Source organism: Bufo gargarizans, chromosome 1 (assembly GCF_014858855.1).
Source record: "Bufo gargarizans isolate SCDJY-AF-19 chromosome 1, ASM1485885v1, whole genome shotgun sequence".
Lineage (NCBI taxonomy): Eukaryota > Metazoa > Chordata > Amphibia > Anura > Bufonidae > Bufo > Bufo gargarizans.
In genome coordinates, this window is record NC_058080.1 from 548661273 (window position 1) to 548680785 (window position 19513).

Sequence of the window (19513 nt, forward strand, 5' to 3'; positions counted from 1 at the left end):
TTGCCCCCCCCCCCCCGTTTCATACACATGTCAGCTCAGCATAGCATGCATGCGTCCTGAAAGGGAAGACGGGAGAAAGTCGCTCTCAGACACCTCTGGCAGCAGTTTATTTTCCCCAAGAACAAAGAGATCAGGCAGTTGAAATCCAACATGGCCAATCCTTTACCATTTGCCATGTTAGGCTACTTTCACACCAGCGTTTTTGCTGGGTCCGTTATGGATCAGCAAAAACGCTTCTGTCACGATGATACAACTGTCTGCGTCCGTTATGAATGGATCCGGTTGTATTATCTTTAAAATAGCCAAGTCAGATCATGAACACCACTGAAAGTGAATGGGGGACGGATCCGTTTTATACTGTGCCCGAGTAAACGGAGCCGCCACCATTGACTTAGATTGTGTGTCATGACGAATCTTTCTCCACACCACATCGCAGACATAAAAACACTGCTTGCACCATTATTCTGTCCGTGATGGGGATGCAGCCAAACGGAACGGAACGCATTCTGGAGCACTCAGTTTTATTCAGTTTTGTCCCCATTGACAATGAATGGGGACAAAATCAAAGAGTTTTCCCCCGCTATTGAGATCCTATGACAGATCTCAATAGGGGAAGGTAAAGCACAGATGTGGAAAGTAGCCTTAAAGGCATTCTGTCACCTTAGAGCTGCGGACATGCACTGTGTCCTTTTATTGTGTTTAAAAAATGATTTTAGAGATATGTAAATGAGCCTGGTAAGGTGCCCAAGGGGCTGTACTAACCTTCTTGGTGCCCAGCCACACCCCTGTGAAGGAGCCCAGCACCACCTGCGTCCTCCGAATCTCCTACTTTCTTCACAGTTAGATTGCCGTAATCTCTCGCGATGCGCGAGTTCGCGCATGCGCAGTGCCGGTATAGTGTTCCATCCCTGTGCTGGCATCAGCCTCAGGGAAGGAACTGCACATGTGCGAGCTCACGTCAATCTAACTGTGAAGAAAGGAGGAGATTCGGAGGACGCAGGAGGTGCAGGGCTCCTTCACAGGGGGGTGTGGCTGGGCACCAAGAAGGTTAGTGCAGCCCCTTGGGCACCTTACAAGGGTCATTTACATATCTCCGAAATCATTTTTTAAACACAAAAAAGGGACACCGCATTATGGGACAGGTATATTGCGGACATGCTAGCGGCGATCTGCATGTCCGCAGCTCTATAAGCTAAAACGAGGTGACAATCCCTTTAAATGTATTACTAGCTAAAGTTAAGCTAAGTTAGGAAGTTTAACCAACCAGTATATTTAATACAGATATTGCAATATGGTTGAAGAAATCCAGCTCCACTTCAGTAAAGGAAAAATGTATTTTGCTTCCGGTAAAAATCACATCCAGTTACAAAGTCGCTGTCTATGCGTTTTGGGCTACTGAAGACGATTCGCGCCCTTACTCATGACACAATACAACATTTAAAAGTGGCAGTATTTATAGAGGGACTGCACCTGTTTTCACTCATTGTGGTCACATGACTGCAGACACCCTCTAAAACATGCCACACCTATGAACAAGTCATGAAAAAATAAATAAATAAAAATGCGCAACATATGCACTGGCTATAGGAAACAAAATTAAAGGAGAGTGTTTTTTTTACTTTTTTGAGGGACCGCTGTGAAGTGCAGGAACAATGACATAATGGGTTTATTGTTGCAAGATTAGGTCTAGACGTCTGTTCAGACCATCAGGTTGCCGCATGTTCAATGTGAAAATCCAAAAGGATTCTCTATTTAATCATTTTCTTTTGTAATCCCCTCCTCTTTTTGGCAAAAAAAAACAAGAAAAAAAAAAAACACCTTTCTATACCCTGTACCACTAGATCTGATGTATCACCACCATGGCAGACAGCAAAATGCAGACTAGCTGCAGATATATTGCGGCTGCCATGGCGGGACACATGGGAAATGTGCCTGCGTATTCAGTTTTTTATGGCCTTGGTGGTGCAACCTACATATTGCAGTTTGCATTTTCTGCATGTGATTAAATAAACTGCAAAGGTTGTGTTGCAATTAAGATAGGTTTTCATTTGAAAAATCCAGACAGTTGAAGCTGAAACAAAAGTATTAGATATCGACATGTGGGTGCAACATATGCCTATAGTGTCCGCATCTATAGCTTCCTTTGGTCGTGAGCCAGACAGGCTGCGATTTTTTTCTTGTCCTGATCTAGGCTAGGACTGACATAGTTCGCTATAGTGGGTGCTCTTCTGGCTGCACATTTAACCCCATCTGCAACTATGTCCGTCCATTCTCTATCATATGCCTGGACAGGAAAATGCCTTTTTACAATGTGGCAGATCTGTGTGAACTCTGTGCTGTACTGTGTAACAAACAGATTTCTTTTGTTGTTTCCATTACTTTTGAAGTTTTTGTTTCTGTTGGCAGCCACAGCACTGAGTTCACCCTCAGCCTGGCTTCTGGCATAAGCTCTCTTGTGTAATCTATGGGCGATATTTTCGGCTTCAGTCACGAAGCTATCATCCGTGCAGTTCCTCCTGCACGTATTATCTCACCCATCGGTATGTTCGCTATGACATGTTTCGGATGGCAGGATGTGGCGTGCAGGGTCGTATTTCCTGCTAGGGGCTTTCTATAGGTACATGTATGGATTTTTCCAGGGGAGGGGTCCCCCCTCAGGCGCAAATCCAAAAAAGAAATATCCTGCATGTCATGGTGGACACCAAATGAAATAGTGTCCACACAGGAGTTGATATAGCAACCAAAAGCTAGTATGGCCTTTACATCACCCGTCCAAACCAGGATAAGGCCATACCACCTGATGCAATGCCAAAAAGGATGGGTGTCAATGAGGAGGAAGCTCCTCGCCCACCATGCCATAAAGATATTAGCTATGGAGGGAGAGAACTTAGCCCCCATCGACACCCCTGATACATGCAGAAAAAAAAAAACTTATTGTCGAACATGAAGAAATTGCGCCTGAGGAAATCCACCACCAGAAGTACATATTCCTGCAACCCTGCGGTAATGTTACCATAGGTTCTAAGAAACCAGGCTAAATAGCCAGTTCATGCGGGATATTGGTGTATAAAGACAACGTCCGCTGTCATCCATGTATCATTTGATGACCATTCAATGTTCTCATGAGAAGTCTTGTTCATAGGTGTGGCATGTTTTAGAGGGTGTCTGCAGTCATGTGACCACAATCAGTGAAAACAGGTGCAGTCCCTCTATAAATACTGCCACTTTTTAATGTTGTATTGTGTCATGAGTAAGGGCGCGAATCGTCTTCAGTAGCCCGAAAGGCGTAGACAACGACTTTGTAACTGTAACTGGATGTGATTTTACTGCAAGCAAAATACATTTTTCCTTTACCGAAGTGGAGCTGGATTTCTTTAACCATATTGCAATACGTTACCCGGGCCTGACATGGGTCCTCCGTGCGCACAGGTGAAGGTGGGGCAGGTGAGAGCTGCTGAATTTATTTTCTTCTATTTAATACAGATAGGAAACCTCCACAATCCATACGCCGCTAGCACCATGGTTTGTCACATGAATGACGAGGTGCTCTGCAAATGTTTTATTCAGTATAGCGAAATCATCTCAGGTCATCACAGCATAGGAAAGGGGAGAAAAATAAGTACCGGTACCTGAACAGGAGAAGGCTTTATTGTTTCTAAGGGGCAGCATACTTTGTTGTATTTCTGTTTTTGGACAAATAACCATGGTAAGAGCGCCTTGTTATTGCTTCCAATTTCCCTGGGGAGAAAAAAAATGATAATAATCAACATGCTCCATAGACACAGATCTCTCACACAGTTAATTGTGTGTAACAAATCAGCTACGTGGAAAGCCTGTACCTTCCTAAATCGTTCAGCTTCCAGGATCCGATTTACTTTAAAGGGAATCTGTCACCAGCGTCCTGCCTATCAAACCGCTTGCACAGACACATCGCTGTGGTTCTCCTAATTAAAACACTGTTTTTCTTTTGTTGATCTTAGGCTCCATCCCGGAAATCTATTTTTTGCAAATATGCAAATTAGGTGTTTTGTGCAATAAGGGCATCGCCGTTGCTCTTGTTACACTCAAACTCCACTCCTTTCTGTGACCAGCCCTCCCTCTATGCTTTGATTGATAGGGCCAGGCAGTGGTAAAGCTGTGAGGCAGGGGCTGACTACAGAATGTGGAGCTTAGATGTCATGTATGCCTACTTTGCATATTAGAAAAAATATATAACTCAAGAACGGAGCTTCAGAAAAACAGCATGGACTACAGCTAGGTGTCTATGTATATAGCTGGATAGGGAGGTCGCTGGTGACTCCCTTAATGAAATGTTAATAGGTTACACCATGGGGGACATGCTGCAAGACAAAAATAGAATTGCATCTGCCCTCTGCAATTCACAGGCAGATTTTTATACTGGAAGAGTTGCAAACTGGATCACATTAAAAAAAACTTCATTTTGGACTGTAAATACTCATTAAAGTGTTCTTAAGTCTACAAAATAAATGTTTCCAACCTGCCCTAATGGAGATCCATAGTACTTTAAGGGATAACATTGCAGTTTCCAATGGCAGAGATTTTCAGTTGTCCACCTTTTACTATTGACGACCTATCCTCAGGATGGGGCATCAATATCAGCTTGTCAGAGGTCCGACACTTGGCACCCTGGCAATTTGTTGTTTGAAGAGAAGGCAGCGCTCGTATGGGTGCTGTCTTCTCTATATAACTGCTCGCCGCAGCAATTCCAGTGGCGGGCAGTGTAATTACAACCAAGATGTCCCCATTCACTTCTATAGGACAGCTCCCGTCTGTTGAAGTGAATAGGATAGAGCCATCCTATAGAAGGGAATAGGGATGCCACAGTTGTAATTACACTGCTCGCCTCTGCAATTGCTGCAGCGAGCGGGTAAACAGAGAAGAGAAGGCAGCAGCGTACAAGCACTGCCCCCTCTTCAAACAGCTGATCGTCACGGGTGCCAGGTGTCAGACCTCTGCCCATTTCATATTGATTATCTATCCCGAGGATAGGTCATCAATAGTAAAAAATGGACAACCCCTTTAATTTCCTAAATCAAAATGTTTATTTCTTTAGTATGAAAGAAAGAGATTTGGATTGCTAATATTTTTCCTTTAAGTACTTGAATGGTAAATGTTCTTCTGTCCCGTGGTGATAAACCTCTACATGTGCTATATGTAGCTGGCCATAATACAGTTTAGATGATGTTAGAATTACTTTGTGAGCCTCTGCAGCACATGTTCACATTCTTGCTCTTTCATTTTCAGTTGCTCTTCATATGGAACCTTCCACAGGGGAGTCACCACATCTGCAATCTGCTTGCTGAGGGGCTCCTCCGGAGCGTTCTCCTGCACAGCCTTCCTCTTACTATCTGACTGTTCCTTTTCATCGTCATCTTGTTTTCTCTTCTTCATTATAGGATCAGCTTTGGGTTTTGCAAGCCGAACAGACAATGCTCTGTTCTTCCACATCACCCCATGTACGACTCTCATAGCTTTGTCCCTTTCCTCCTGACTTTTAAAGGTTACAAATGCAAACGTTTGCTTGTGCATGAGTTTAATTTTATGAGGATGTAATCCATATTTTGCAAGGAACTTCTTTACGTCATTGAAGCCAATATACTTTGGCAAGTTTTGGATCTCTACTTTGAAAATCTCTGATGTGAAAAGATCATCCTTAATATATCTATACATTCCAGCGTCATGAGTTTCCTCTGAATCATCACACATCTCAGCTGCAGTTTCACTTGCTGCCGCCCCATCTTCCATACACTCTGTGCCATCTGCACTTTTTGGAACATCTTTCTGGAGCTCAACAACTTCACCATGTGCTTTGGTCTCATCTTTATCCAGCTTACTGGCATCTGGTATGTTGTCTTCTTCCATATTTTCAAGTTCAGCTGTATTTATCTTTGCCTGATAATCAGGGAAGCTTTTCTGGCCCCCCACGTCTTCCATGCTGTGTTTGGTCCTGAGAAAAATAAATTAGAAATAAGTCAATAGTGCGAAATAATTTTTATTAAAATGATATTTCTACTGTTAGGTACATTGTGTGCTTCTAACCAAACACTCCAGACTATTGCAGGTTCTATTTCATCACAACATAATAAGATACACTGTCATTTAACAGGTGACCGTTGGGTCGCTAAAAAGAAAGACCTGTTATAATATAGGAAACATGGGCAAAAAAGGACAGAATAAGAGACTCAAAACACATATTGTACTCAAAACTATAGCACAGAATACTCTTACAGTGTCACTAGCTTTTCAAAAAACTTTAGATATGTCATAGAGACATATGAAAAGTCTACATTGTGGAGGTCTAAGTGCTGAGACCACCAATCCCAGAATGAGGGAAGAGAAGCTTATGTATATCATGTGCTTTCTCCTCACGGCAGAGGACCCATAAATGTCTATGGAGCCTGTCTCGTGCAGCAAGGATAGAGAGCACGATAAGCGTCTCTGCCCTCGTTCTAGAGATTGGTGGGTGGTCTGAACACAATGATTACAGCTTTCAATATCTCTCTATGATATATCAAAACTTTGTGATACTTTAAATAAGACCACAAATTACTGATCCCAGGGAAAATCTAAAGAATTGTTCTTACATTTGGAACATGTATCAACAATTTTTGATTCAGTGATTTCCATGACCAATTGTTGGCCAAAATTAGGCTCAGGACTTTCCATAACACCTTATCTCAGTGGAGACTCCACAAAAAACGGATCTGCGGAACAGAACAGCTGGCCCCTAATAGAACAGTCCTATCCTTGTCCGTGACACGGACAATAATAGGACCTGTTCCATTTTTTGGCGGAACGGAAATACAGACAGACATACGGAAACGGAATGCACACTGAGTAACTTCAGTTTTTTTTGCAGACCTATTGAAATGAATGGTTCAGCATACGGTCCGCAAAAAAATTAAAAAAATAATGAACGGCCACGGAAAGAAAATGTGTTCATGTGCATGAGGCCTTACTGATATAAAGCACCGCACCGTACATTGTATAGCGGCTGTGCGTGGTATGGGGCTGAGCTGCTCTTAGGCCATGCGACACATGAACGTGTCATCACTAAGCCTAGGAAAGGCAGAGAGAATGACGCTCACAGAAGCACCGATGCCTTCTCAAACAGCTGATCGGGGGGAATCCTGGGTGTCACACCCCCATAGATTATTATCATTTTATATATAGATCAGATACTAATGACGTAGCCTTAGGATATCTCATCAGCATACAAATCTTGGAAACCCCCTTTAAAAAGGTATAACCCAGGCAGAATTACAACACAGTGACATGCCCATTGTAGGACCTAAAGGAATGACACGTGAATTATGTCCCTGGCTTATCTAGATAGCTATAACAGATGTGACCCATTACAGGGCAGCAGCACAGTTTTCAAACACTGCATAGAAGCAATGAAGCACAATTATTACCACCCCCACGCAATACAGATCCACAAGCCCTCTATTTCTGATAGGTGCGATGCAGAAAGCAGGGGGATCAGCTGCATGTGGTGTCTATAATATCCGTGCAAAGGCCACAATCCCAGCTCTCGGTAAGGATGATCATGCTACAAGACCACGTATCTATCGCCCGCAATGGTTACCTCTTCTAATTCACACTCTGCAATGCATGAGACTCATCCATGGGGACAGCCATGTTAATGACGTCATCGGAAATGACCCTTGACACGGCGTCACGTTACCGGAAGCTTTCCAATTTTATAAGCCGCACAAATTTAAGTGACACGCTTTCAACCCTTACTTGTAAATACGGCGCTGAATAATTTGTATGGGCCCTGGTGGATGTATTTGTTTTACATTTTAACATACAGCGATTCAAAATAAATAAGTATTGCAGGCGGATGTGACGTCACTTTGAAGCGTTCGAGGCCGCCATGTTGGTAAAGACGCCACGTGACGTTCCGCAATCTGTTAGGGTAAGTGTCTAACCTCTGGGCAAAGCAAAGAGCGGCTGACGTCACGGGGGGTCACGTGACCGGTTCTAGTCACGTGGCTTTGAAGCAGCCGCGCGTCCTGGAGGTTGCGGCGTGACGCACACTTGTACGTGCTGCTGGTGGGAGGGAGGAAAAACAGCGCGAAATCGCGGAGCGAGAGAGACATCCTGCCACCCACAACCGTGCTGCGTAATCTGCCTCCATCCTCCACCTGATGGCCGACACCAAGGTGGGTATAGAGATCTCCCGGGTGTTTCCGCGGTGTATTCGCCGGAAAAGTTTACAGTTAGCACGGAGAGTGGTCTATGTGCGGGGCGGGGGCCTCAGAGCGCCGGGCTAACTTCTCGTCATGTGAGAAGCCGGGGATGTGTAGTTAACGGGCCTGGGCGTCGGTCGTAGCTGCTGGGCAGCGTGTGGCACAGAGCAGGCGGTACTCGTGTGTGCCCCAGTGCTGCCAGCCAGCGGCGCCTTATAAGTGCTGTGGCAATGATCGAGTTTGTCGCACCCTAGTGCGCCTTATACTTAGGATGTGTGTGGGACAGGGCCTTGTGCCCCGGACAGTCTATTGTCCTGTGTCCAGCCATGATGGTGGTGACCCTGCCTCCATCTCACTCCTGTGCAGGAACTTTCCTCAGGGTCCAGTCACACATTCTTACTGGCTCTGGGTCTGTTTTGTGTAGAAGATGCGGGCCATTCATTTCAATGTGCCTGCAAAAGATGTGGACAGCACACCGCGTCCCACAACCCTGCTAAAAATATAGAGAAATCGTCGACAGGCGAAGGCTTTTCTATCACAGTGCTGGCCAGGTGCGGTCTGCAAAATGCGGAACGCACACAGCCCGTATCTGTGTTTTGTAGATCTGCAATTTGCCCACCGGAAAACGCTTAGGGTCCATTCACATGTCTGTATCTGTTCCGCAATATCGGGAATGGGTGCGGACCCATTCATTCTCTATGGGGCCGGCAGAGAGCACACTGTGTGCTATCTGCATTTCCGGAGCGCCCCCACCCAAACTTTTCGGCTTCAGCCCCGCACTACCGGGTCACGGCTCCGCAAAAAAAAAGAGCACGTCCTATTCTTATCTGCAATTGCGAACAAGAATAGGCAGTTCTATGGGAGTGTTGGCTGGGTGTATTGCGGATCCGCAATGGACCTGAACCCTTATCCCCCTGCTATCGTGGTCCTGACTATTTGGTGCCGTGCCAGGTCTGGCAAGAGGAGTCACCTGACCAACGCCATAGTCCTTAGCGGGCGGTATCATTGATTGGGTCACAAAGTCCACCAAGCAGCCCACAGGTAGAACCCGCTGCAGTTTCTGACTTGGGTTTTTATTTTGGTTGATGCAGATCTCCTTGTTTGAGCTCCATTGGTTGGAGCTAACCTGATAGCAGGCTGTGACTTTTTGTGGGGTCTGCACAGGGACCGCACCAAGGACTACTTGGACTTTCTTGGTGTGGTCTGGAAACGTTTTTGACCGCATGAATGGCGCCAGAAGTGAGAGAGCGGAGCTCTTGTGCCAACAGGGGGTGACATTCCCTAGCCTGGTGAAGCTGTGGGGGATGGGAAAGCTTGCCTTCAGGAGGTTTGCAGCGGCCTCCTTGACTTCAATGAGCTATAAGAGTGCATTTACTGCGGATTTACTCAAAGGGATAAAGAGCCACTTTTGGAGCGCCATAAACGGATAATAAAGATACTGTGGACGGTTATATCACACAAATGAGCTGTCAGGTTCCCTTTAAGAGGTCTGCCACAGCTTACTCTGGCATTCATACGGCTGGAGACAGGCAAGCTGTGCACCTGGAAAGGGGCCTTTCCATTGATTCTCACAGAGGTTCCCATAATACAGCAGTCTATACTCTTCAAAAGAATTTGTGCCTTTTTAATAATCCAAATCTCCTACTGGGATTAAGAATAAAAAAAAAAAGGGAAAAGCTGAACTTTTACACTAAGTAAATTTGAGTAATTCCCAAAAATGAATGGGCTGCTAGATGGCCGCTAGCACATCCGCAAAATCCAGTCCCCATAGCTCTGTGTGCTTTTATCGTGCAAAAAATAAATAAATTTGATACATATGCAAATTACCCTGAGATGAGTCCTGTACGGAAGATGAGTCAGGGACAGGACTCATCTCAGGTTAATTTGCATATGTATCAAATGTCCTCAGCTCTATACCCAAAATCCCGGTGACAGGTTCCCTTTAAGGCTTTAATTTTTTTGGACTTCTTTATATTTGGGGTTTACTCACTGTAAAAGTGTAGGTCGATTAAACCGCCCAACCCCTCACGCTGGTTCAGCGCCATTCTATCAAACTTTTTTTTCCCCCTTTTCTGTAATGGCTGCAATGAATTGACTTTTGTATAGCTCAAAAAAAAAAGAAAACTTAGAAAATAACACACATGACGATATCTGCTTGTGATAAATTCTAGGACAACCTCCATGGGACCTTTTCCCGTAGTAAGTTTTGGAAGGTATTGGGAGGAATTATCATTCACAGAAAAGAATGCACTGACACAATAGATGCAAACATAGATGGACTGAGCCCTCTCTGATTTGATAAAAATCCAAGACCCTCAGCCAATATATTTTGATCAAAAAACATCTGTGCCCGCCTACCTAAGATGGTCTGTCGGGAAGGTCCTACTCTATACCTACCTATGCCATTTGGCATCTACATTCAGGAGAGCAGACCCTGCACATATAGTGTGCTGCTCCTAGTCGCCCCTATGTGCATCCAGCAACTCTGTTTTTTGTTTTAGGAATTTATTATTCCCCCACGCTGGTTTTCTGGCAAACCCTATGTTTGCAACTTTTTAAATGTCACTGCCTGGCCAAAACTCAGCATTTATGCCGGAAACCAGCCGGGTCCCATTATAATCAATAGGGATACCGCGGTACACAGTCCTGTCGGCAAATGCTGGATACAGTGAACTCTGGTAGCCTGTTCCTCCGTCGAACGAAGCCTTAGTTGCAGGTGTTGTTTCTACCCTGCCCTCACCACTTTCCAGGACAGGGGTGGTTCTGGTTGGCATGGCACACTTTATCTTTTTTTTTCCAGCAGTTTTCTGGCATAAGTGAAGACTGAACTCTGGCAGCGCAAGGACTGCTGGAGGATGCCCCTAATTTATGACTAGGCCTGTGCCTGGACTTCATAAATTAAGTGCATCTTCCAGCAGTGCATGGGGTTATCAAAGACTGGCACAAAACGCTGGTCTTTGATGTTTTCTAAATGTTTAAGAATCAGTGGAGTGTTTAAAACGTGACAAGCGGCCAGGTCGGTGATGCATGCTAATATAAGGAACTGTCCTTAAGTAAATGCTGGGCTTCTGTTTGTTTGGGTCATTTATATCGGCAGACTGTGAAGATGTTTCTGTTGCCCTGGTGATTAATGACAGTCTTCTGTGATTTCAGGACCCCCAAGAGGAGCATGAAACCTCTGTTGAGAACACAGAAGAAGCCAACCACGATCCTCATTTCGAACCCATTGTTTCATTGCCAGAGCAAGAGATTAAGACACTTGAAGAAGATGAAGAGGAGTTGTTTAAAATGTAAGTATCCTTCAGATGAACACCGAAACGTACAAGTTCATGGTGCTCAGGCCAGATTAAAGGGTGTATTAGACAGCCTGATTTAACAGGCAATTGTTGGTAAGGAAGCATTCCTTCCTGGCAATTGTCTGCTCACTAGTGGAGGAGACGGCAGCAATTACATGCTGCAATCTCCTCCAGAGTACGGGGAGGGGTGATTTGCTAATTCCATCGCTCATCCTCATATAGAATCAGTTTGCTGGCAGCGAACTGTGATAAGACACTACCAGATAGCAATTTTCTGATGAACGTGCGCTTGCTGGTTCATCAGGAAATCGGCAGCAGTATTACACTGCCATATGATTGCTAATGAGTGTTACTTCAAACGCTCGATAGCGATCATCTACTGAAATATTTTCGGGTCTAATACACCCTTTAGACTCTGATGTGTAGCACGAAATCCACAGGCAATCTTGTAATTGATTAGAATAATATAAACATATTCATCACCCTGAGCTGCCTTTGTTCGAGTGCACCCCCTGAAGTCCTCACTATCTGGCTGTGTTTTTAAGACCGCAGCAGTGTCACGGCTGTATGCCACACATGACCACTGCAGCCAATCACTAGCCATAGCAGTCTTGTACTGTACAGCCAGAAACTGTCATGGTTGTTGCAGTGGCACAGTGCCTTTTTTTTTTTTTTTTTTTTTTCTCAAGTATCGGGCCTTAATTTTTGCTAGGGATCGACCGATTATCGGTTTTACCGATTATCGGCCGATATTCAGGATTTTTATCGGTATCTGTATCTATTTTGCCGATATTCCTCTAGCGTATGGGGAACACAGATCGTGCTGCTGTCAGCTCTCTCCGTGGCCCCCCGTGCTGCTGCTGCCGATGCCGCCAACTAAAGGACATGGGGCAAGAGAAGGGGAGGGGCTGTGGCCACTGCGCCACCAATGAAGAGAAATCTCTCATTCATTCTAATTTCAAATTGAACAGGAGGCGGGAGCTACAGGATCTCATAGCCGGCTCCCGACCTCTATGAGCAATAGCTGCGATCTGCGGTAGTTAACCCCCTCAGGTGCCGCGGATCGCAGCTACTGCTCATAGAGGTCGGGAGCCGGCTGTGATTCTGCAGCCAGCTCCCGCCTCCTGTATATGAATAAATGAGAGATTAATCTTCATTGGTGGCGCAGTGCGCCCCCCACAGGATCCCCTCTCCGCTGCTCCTCCGATCGGAGCCCCAGCAGTGAAATGCTGGGGCTCAGATCGGTTACCATGGCAGCCAGGACGCTATTGAACCAAAATATTAAGTATAAATGAAAAAGATTTACCCAAAAAAATATTAACAATAAACATTAATTTTCAGCAGATTTGTGTAGGATTTTTTTTTTTTTCTCTCAAAAATAAAAATTCCCAGATTATCGGCCTGAAAGTTCACAAATTATCGGTATCGGCCCTAAAAAATCTATCGGTCGATCCCTAATTTTTGCTAAATGTTTCAACTCTTGTTTCAGTCGCTGTAAAGTATAAGCAGCATAACAAATGCATCTTTTCGCAGGAGAGCAAAGTTGTTTCGATTTGCATCTGAAAATGACCCCCCAGAGTGGAAAGAACGAGGCACTGGTGATGTTAAACTGCTTAAACACAGGGAGAAGGGAACAATCCGCCTATTGATGAGGAGAGATAAGACACTGAAAATCTGTGCTAATCATTTGGGTAGGCATTGAACGCTGTCATAATATATACCTGGAGAACGAAGCCCTTTATACTATTGGACTTTTTGCTGCAGATTTCACCCTTCATTTAGCAGCAGATCCAGGATTAAATGTGAGAGCACACGTGGCTTTAAAGTAACCCTAACAATAGAAAATTTACAAAATATGCCAGCATTTCCTCCCGTATTCTTGGTTTGCGTTACAATTAAATTTAATGGGGTTATCCAAGATCTGTAATGCCCATCGCAGAGATTGTACTTGCCTTACTCCCTGGCACCTGCGTTGCTTCTGATGCCGGCACAACTGGTGCTGTATCTCCCTGTCGCGCGGATGAAAACATCCGGGGTAAAATATGCTTCCACAGAATCGCTTTAGAAATAGAAGGGGAGGACACAAACTTTTTTTAACATGTAAAATGCTTGGATATTGGAAAACATATACTTGAGTAGGTCTGGTAGCAGAGCTAGGTTTTGTAATTAAATTTATTGCAGTTTTAGACTCTTACATGGCCTATTTTCACAGACCGATGTTTCAGGCAGTTATCGGGAACTAACCAGATGTTCCCCATAATTGCCTGATCGTCAGTAGAGATGAGGGCTGCATTTATATGCAGCAGTCACTTCCACGGTATGATGACAAGCCATTCATACAGTGATTGCTTGTTCCCATGGAAAATTGTTGTTCCTGGGCATAAGATCACTTTTTACACAGTGTACAATCTGCACAGAAATGATTTTAGGTGTCTACCAAAAGACACAATCACCCAAGTCATAAGAGTTTGTCCTTTCATTTGGTGATTGCTGGCACGTTTAAGGGTGTGTTCACATGTGGCAGATTTAGTTACAGAAATTTCCACGACTTTAAAATGGTTCCATTCACCCGAATGGGGCTTTCAGAAATGCATGTGCCTACTGCCCCATTCAGATCAATGGAAATGATTTTCAGTTGGGGAAATTTCTGCCGTAAATTCCACACCATATGTAGGAGAATGGCGAGCACCCTATTCACTATGCACTGTCCCAGGAGTGAGAGCTCCAGCAAACACAATGGAACAAACTCCCAGCGGATGCTTTGTGTATTCAATTCATGTAATCATTTTTTGCTATAGGTATACATCCATAAAGAAGACTTGTTTCGGCTACAGGCCAAAAAGCGTGTTTTTAATTTTTTTTTTTTTATGGATGTATACTTATGGCAATAAATGATTACATGAATTGAATACACAAAGCGTCCACTTGGAGTTCGTAACATAAATTCCACAGCATCTGAAGGCACCCTTACATAGATCTACTATCGGGGACGAGCGTTTCTACAAACACTAATCACCTCTAATTGGCCTGATTTATCAGGCATTGTAAAAAGAGCGTAACGGTCGACAGGATCTGCTGGTCCTATGCGCGGTGCCAGAGAGCCCAACAATTTTATTTTATTTCATGTCGTGTGCAAGTATGGTCATAAGCCCTGGATACGAGCAGTGTATAATGTGATGGAAAAATGAGTCAAGCCAGCTAATGAGGCAATATGGAGAATCACAATACATTAGAACGTGCCTTGTATTAGCTTTCTACATGATAAATGCCATTTGCTGAATTGAGACAACCCCTTTGATTGAAAAGTGGCAAACAGCTGCAATTGCCACAACCTCCATGGGTAACACCCAGTTACTTAGGGGTTCTGCACTTTCATTTAACTGATCTATCTTCCTGGATAGATTATCCGCTTCTGATCGGCGGGGGTCCAATACCCGGGACCCCCGCCAATCAGCTGTTTGAGAAGGCAGCGCTACTACCTTCTCAGTTTACCGCCAGCCCACTGACATCACGACTAGTATAAACTAGTGTGGGCGGGGCTAAGCTCTGTTCACTTCAATGGAGCTTGGCCCAAGCTAGTTGATACTAGTCGTGACGTCAGTGGGCCGGCAGTAAACAACGAGAAGGCCGCGCCGCTGCCTTCTCAAACAGCTGATCGGCGGGGGTCCCGGGCGTCGGACCCCCGCTGATCAGAAGCTGATCTATCCAGAGGAAAGATCATCAGTTAAATGAAAGTGCAGAACCCCTTTAAAATAGACATGTCAAGAGAGGTGACAGCCCCTCTTTAAATATATATAATTTAAGTTCTCTTGTTTTCTAGTGACACCATCAATGGAACTGAAACCCAACGCTGGTAGTGACAGAGCATGGGTCTGGAATACATACGCTGATTATACAGATGAAGCACCGAAACCTGAACTACTGGCCATTCGGTTTTTAAATGCAGAGAGTGAGTATTATATACTGTATATGGATAAGTTATGTTCTTGTGTCATCACAATGAAAAATATCTGAGCGTTTTTTAAGAGCTTTACCGAGCTCTGGTTTATACTGCTACTGTACTGAGAACCTGTCCTTATGGAGACATTGCATAGTAAAAAAACTTTGGAAATTGCTGTTTTCTAAATGCTATCTGTCATTGTGACCAACCCTTTTAGCAGCCATTTTGGGTAAGGCTACATTCACATCTCCGACAGTTAAATCTCGTAGTCTATTCCGGTAGAGGAAACATACTAGCATAGTTACTGGATCCAGCATAGCTGGGTACCAGTGAATGGCCATTGCTTTTTAGTGAGGATCCAGCCGGCCGGACCTGGGCAGTGTGAGGGGGGTTTACAGGTTTGGATAATCCTTTTTTTTTTTTTTTTTTTTTTTTTTTTGGGGAGGCATTTCTGATACTTAAAACCTAATACATTTATATCGGTTCAACTAGACTGTTTAATTGCCTTGTTAGAGCTCATCCCCCTGGTCTTATTGTTTGAGAAATATATACATTTAAACCAAGGTATTACAGGCATATCCATTGACCATCTATTTCTAGGATGTGCTGATCGTTTGGTGTCTGACAAGGACTCCCACCGATCAGAAAAACAAAGGGGCCGTAGCAGTGTTTGTGTGTAGGTTCTGTGCAGAGTAAGTGACAGGGCTCCACTGCATGCAGGGATGGATCACTCAGTCCATTAAATTAATTGGTGGGTGTCCCAGAGGTCAGTTCCCTAACAATTTCCAAGGAATGGACAACTTTGTTTTTGGGTTTTTCTTGTAGACCTGCCTTTTTTCACACTGATTTTGCTTTAGCAGTTGTAAGGCTTGCTTCACTTTTTTTTTTTTTCTCCTCAATTACGAAACACATTAATATTTTCTCTTTAAAACACAGATGCCCAGAAGTTCAAGGCAAAATTTGAAGAATGTAGAAATGAAGCAAAGGAAAAAGGAAATAAAGGTACCAACTTCTATAATTGCTTTGTTGCAGACTCACTCTGTGCTCAACTGCCAACTCCAGTTTCAGTGCTTTTTCAGTCTGCTATATAAACACCATGATCAACTGAACACTTTTTTTCAATGTAGAAAAGTTGTGTTTGGTCATGGGATATTAGTAAAACATTAATGCTGGGGTGTGTCAGTGTCGGATAGCTTTCAGTGCATGTTGGTTTCTGCTACGGAAATATAAAACGTCCATTGTTTTGTACACTGATTTTGGGTCCTGCTTTAGAGAAAAAAAAAACCCTTTTAACATTGGGACCATGCAGTTTTCTGTTTTGGCATTTTCGTTTTCCACTCCCTGCCTTCCCTGAGCAATAACTTTTATATCTGCTCACATTGCCATATGAGGGCTTGTTTTTTTGCAGGATTTACTATTGCATACAATGTAGTAGGAATGACAAAAGGTGATGGAGGTGGAATTTGAGGGGGGGGGGGGCGATACCATATTACCACCAGCTTTGCAGGTTTTGTTTTTACGGAGTTCCCTATGTAGTAAAACCGACCCATGACTTTCATTCTCCAGTTCAGTACGATTACGGCAACACTACATTTATATTTTTCTCTTAATGAATAATTATTTCATCGCCATATTCTGATCCCTGCAACTTTATTTTTTACAGTGCTGTGTGAAGACTCATTTTGTGGCAGGGAGTTTTATAGTTTTATTGATACCATTTTGGAGTGAACAACTTTTTGATCACTTTATTTAAAACATTTTTTTTGTTTTTTTAAGTTACTGTAGGTGACTAACATGCAGTCATTAGATTACTTCTTGTATCCTGTAATGAATATCTGTGCATTACAGAATACTGAATTCGGTATACTCCAGGGCTGCCACCTGCAGGCTAGCATTGGAATATTCTAGTAATTGACTTGTAAGCACGGGCCACTTTCCCTGCTCACAGCTAGAGCAAGACAGCCTGGGTCCGGAAGCGCGCGGCTCCTAGTTTTAGTGCTGCCAGCATCTGAGTGGTTAATTGTCTGCTATCGGCTTTACCGCCAATTGCAGGTATTTGCCCTGGGCCTCTGCTGTGTAAAACAGAGGCAGAAACGCAGGGGTTAATGCATTTGTGAGCAGACGCCATCTTTAAAAAACAGGTTTCCTAGCAGAGTAGAGAGCAGGACACATGTGGTGTACATCCACACTTATATGGGCCCTGATGTTTGCGATGTGTGATTATTTCGCAGTCACTCTGTGGTGAGGTTTGTGCGTCCTGTCTTGGGTCTTTTTTACTTTCCATTGCTTTGCTCATAGTGTTTATGATGTGACCCTTTTTTCCCCCCTATCAGATGTGACCAAAAATGATAGTGCTGATAAAGTGGCTGAGAAATTAGAAGAACTCACTGTAAAGGAGGAAAGCAAGGTTCAAGACAAAGAGGACGCCAAGCAAGAAAAAACAGAAGAGAAGCAATAAGTCAACTAGAGCCTTGTTCTTTTATTTTTTACAAGGGACTTATAACTAAGGAAAAAGAACTGAGTTTAAACATTCAGGTTGTTTTTTTTTCTAAGCTTTTGTCCTTAAGTTGAATTCTTCAGAAGCAAATCCATTCCCCAGTCATGAAAATGTACTGTGTTCACTTTCTTTTTCCATAGTGGAAACACTTATTTATAGTTATCCAAAGTAACAAATAAAACCAGTTTGAAAATGTACTGAAATCCATAATGGTTATATCTTGGGCTAGGAATGTTCATGGGTGTGGTCCTTCTCAAGTGGATATGATACAGTCCAACATCACATTTCCATAGAGGTGTTTCATTGGAAAGGATTTAATGGGTTATTTTTTGTGTTGACCCTGCTAGGATGACTGTGTAATTGAATAAATTTGAACTGAGAATGAATACATCTGGTGAGTTTTCATAAATGTCATATATTTTTTTTTTTTTTTTTTTTTTTTAACTAGTCAGTGAATAATTGTCTCTGCACTATTCTGCTTTTGAGGATCTTATATGTTGGGACTAGATCTACTAGACTGCCAAAGAATGCTTTGTCTCTTACCAGAAATCTATTGTCTTCCCTCTGATGGACTGAAGTGTGACTTGTACCCTAGAAACACAATTTTCTGTTACATTGCTAATATTTGATAACTGTTTTTGGAATGCTTAGAAGGTTTGCATTTTGTTTCAGAAGTTTTGGAAGGACAATTGTGGCATGGTTGCTGCTGTCATTACATGACAGTATTGTAGCCTTGTGGTCCAGGCTACATGAATGGTTTAGTCTCTCTCATAAAGCCATTGGAACATGTTTCTTGCCCCTTCATTTCTGTGCCAAAAGCCTCCTGTCCTTTATTAATTCTGATTACTAGCGCCAATAGTGCCACACCTAGACTCTAAAACCTATCCTCCTTTCTTCCGCCTGTCGCTGACTGACGACGAATTCGCCGTCCAGAACACAAGCTCTGCCTTCTTGCTTTGTATGAGAGTGCTCTGTGGTTCGGATGTTGCTTAACCTGTAGAAAGCACCCAGTGATGCCCAAATATTGTTGCCCTGTATGAAGCGCCATAAGCAGTAGACGTGCAAAAGTGGAATGTCTCAAACACCGCATATGGACCGTTTTCCATTAATATCAAAATGAGCTAAATGCACTTGCTATGTAACTAAAACAGCTTTGATGTGGGGAAGTTGCCGGTACTTCCTCAGTCCTCATAGTCTCGCTGAAATAAAAACCATATATACACACTGCTAAATAGATGTATTTCTTGACTCTACATGTTAGACTGTTGCATACAAGACAAATGATTGAACAACTTCCACAATGGTTTACATTGATATGCCGTATGCTAGTCTATCAAGTTTTTGAAACCTTGAGTGCGGTTTAGTATTTGTTCTTTGGCATACTATTACCACTTATATAACTGTTCTAAGCTTACATGCTGATGGAATTGTTTTCTAAGTGAACTACAGAAGGCATATTGTATAAACTGCTCATCTCTAAAACCCACACTGTTAGGGCTTTTCTGTCCCAGTATTATCTGGTAATCTCATTAGTCATTTACTTATTAAGTTTAGGATCCGATAT

At 43.4% G+C, this 19513-nt stretch overlaps 2 protein-coding genes and 1 non-coding gene across 3 annotated transcripts in view; 2 read left to right on the top strand and 1 right to left on the bottom strand.

The window, feature by feature from the left end:
- TRMT2A (tRNA methyltransferase 2 homolog A) overlaps positions 1–7733 on the bottom strand; it is a 54961-nt gene extending 47228 nt beyond the window's left edge. Inside the window, exons 1-3 of the mRNA XM_044275588.1 lie at positions 7610–7733; positions 5216–5968; positions 3630–3738 (exon numbers count right to left, since the gene is read on the bottom strand). Coding sequence (XP_044131523.1) covers positions 3630–3738; positions 5216–5955 — 849 coding nt within the window. The 5' untranslated portion in view covers positions 5956–5968; positions 7610–7733. The remainder of the gene's footprint in view (positions 1–3629; positions 3739–5215; positions 5969–7609) is intronic.
- A 264-nt stretch (positions 7734–7997) lies between these two features.
- Positions 7998–19181, top strand: RANBP1 (RAN binding protein 1). Its single transcript, XM_044275589.1, has 6 exons — positions 7998–8189; positions 11370–11506; positions 13046–13203; positions 15333–15461; positions 16389–16454; positions 17786–19181. The coding sequence occupies exons 1-6, from the start codon at positions 8175–8177 to the stop codon at positions 17908–17910; spliced, it is 630 nt and encodes a 209-aa protein (XP_044131524.1). The 5' UTR covers positions 7998–8174; the 3' UTR covers positions 17911–19181.
- Positions 16481–16609, top strand: LOC122925308. The gene has a single exon (XR_006387617.1). It is a non-coding gene; the product is annotated as a small nucleolar RNA SNORA77 (small nucleolar RNA).
- Positions 19182–19513: the final 332 nt, after the last annotated feature.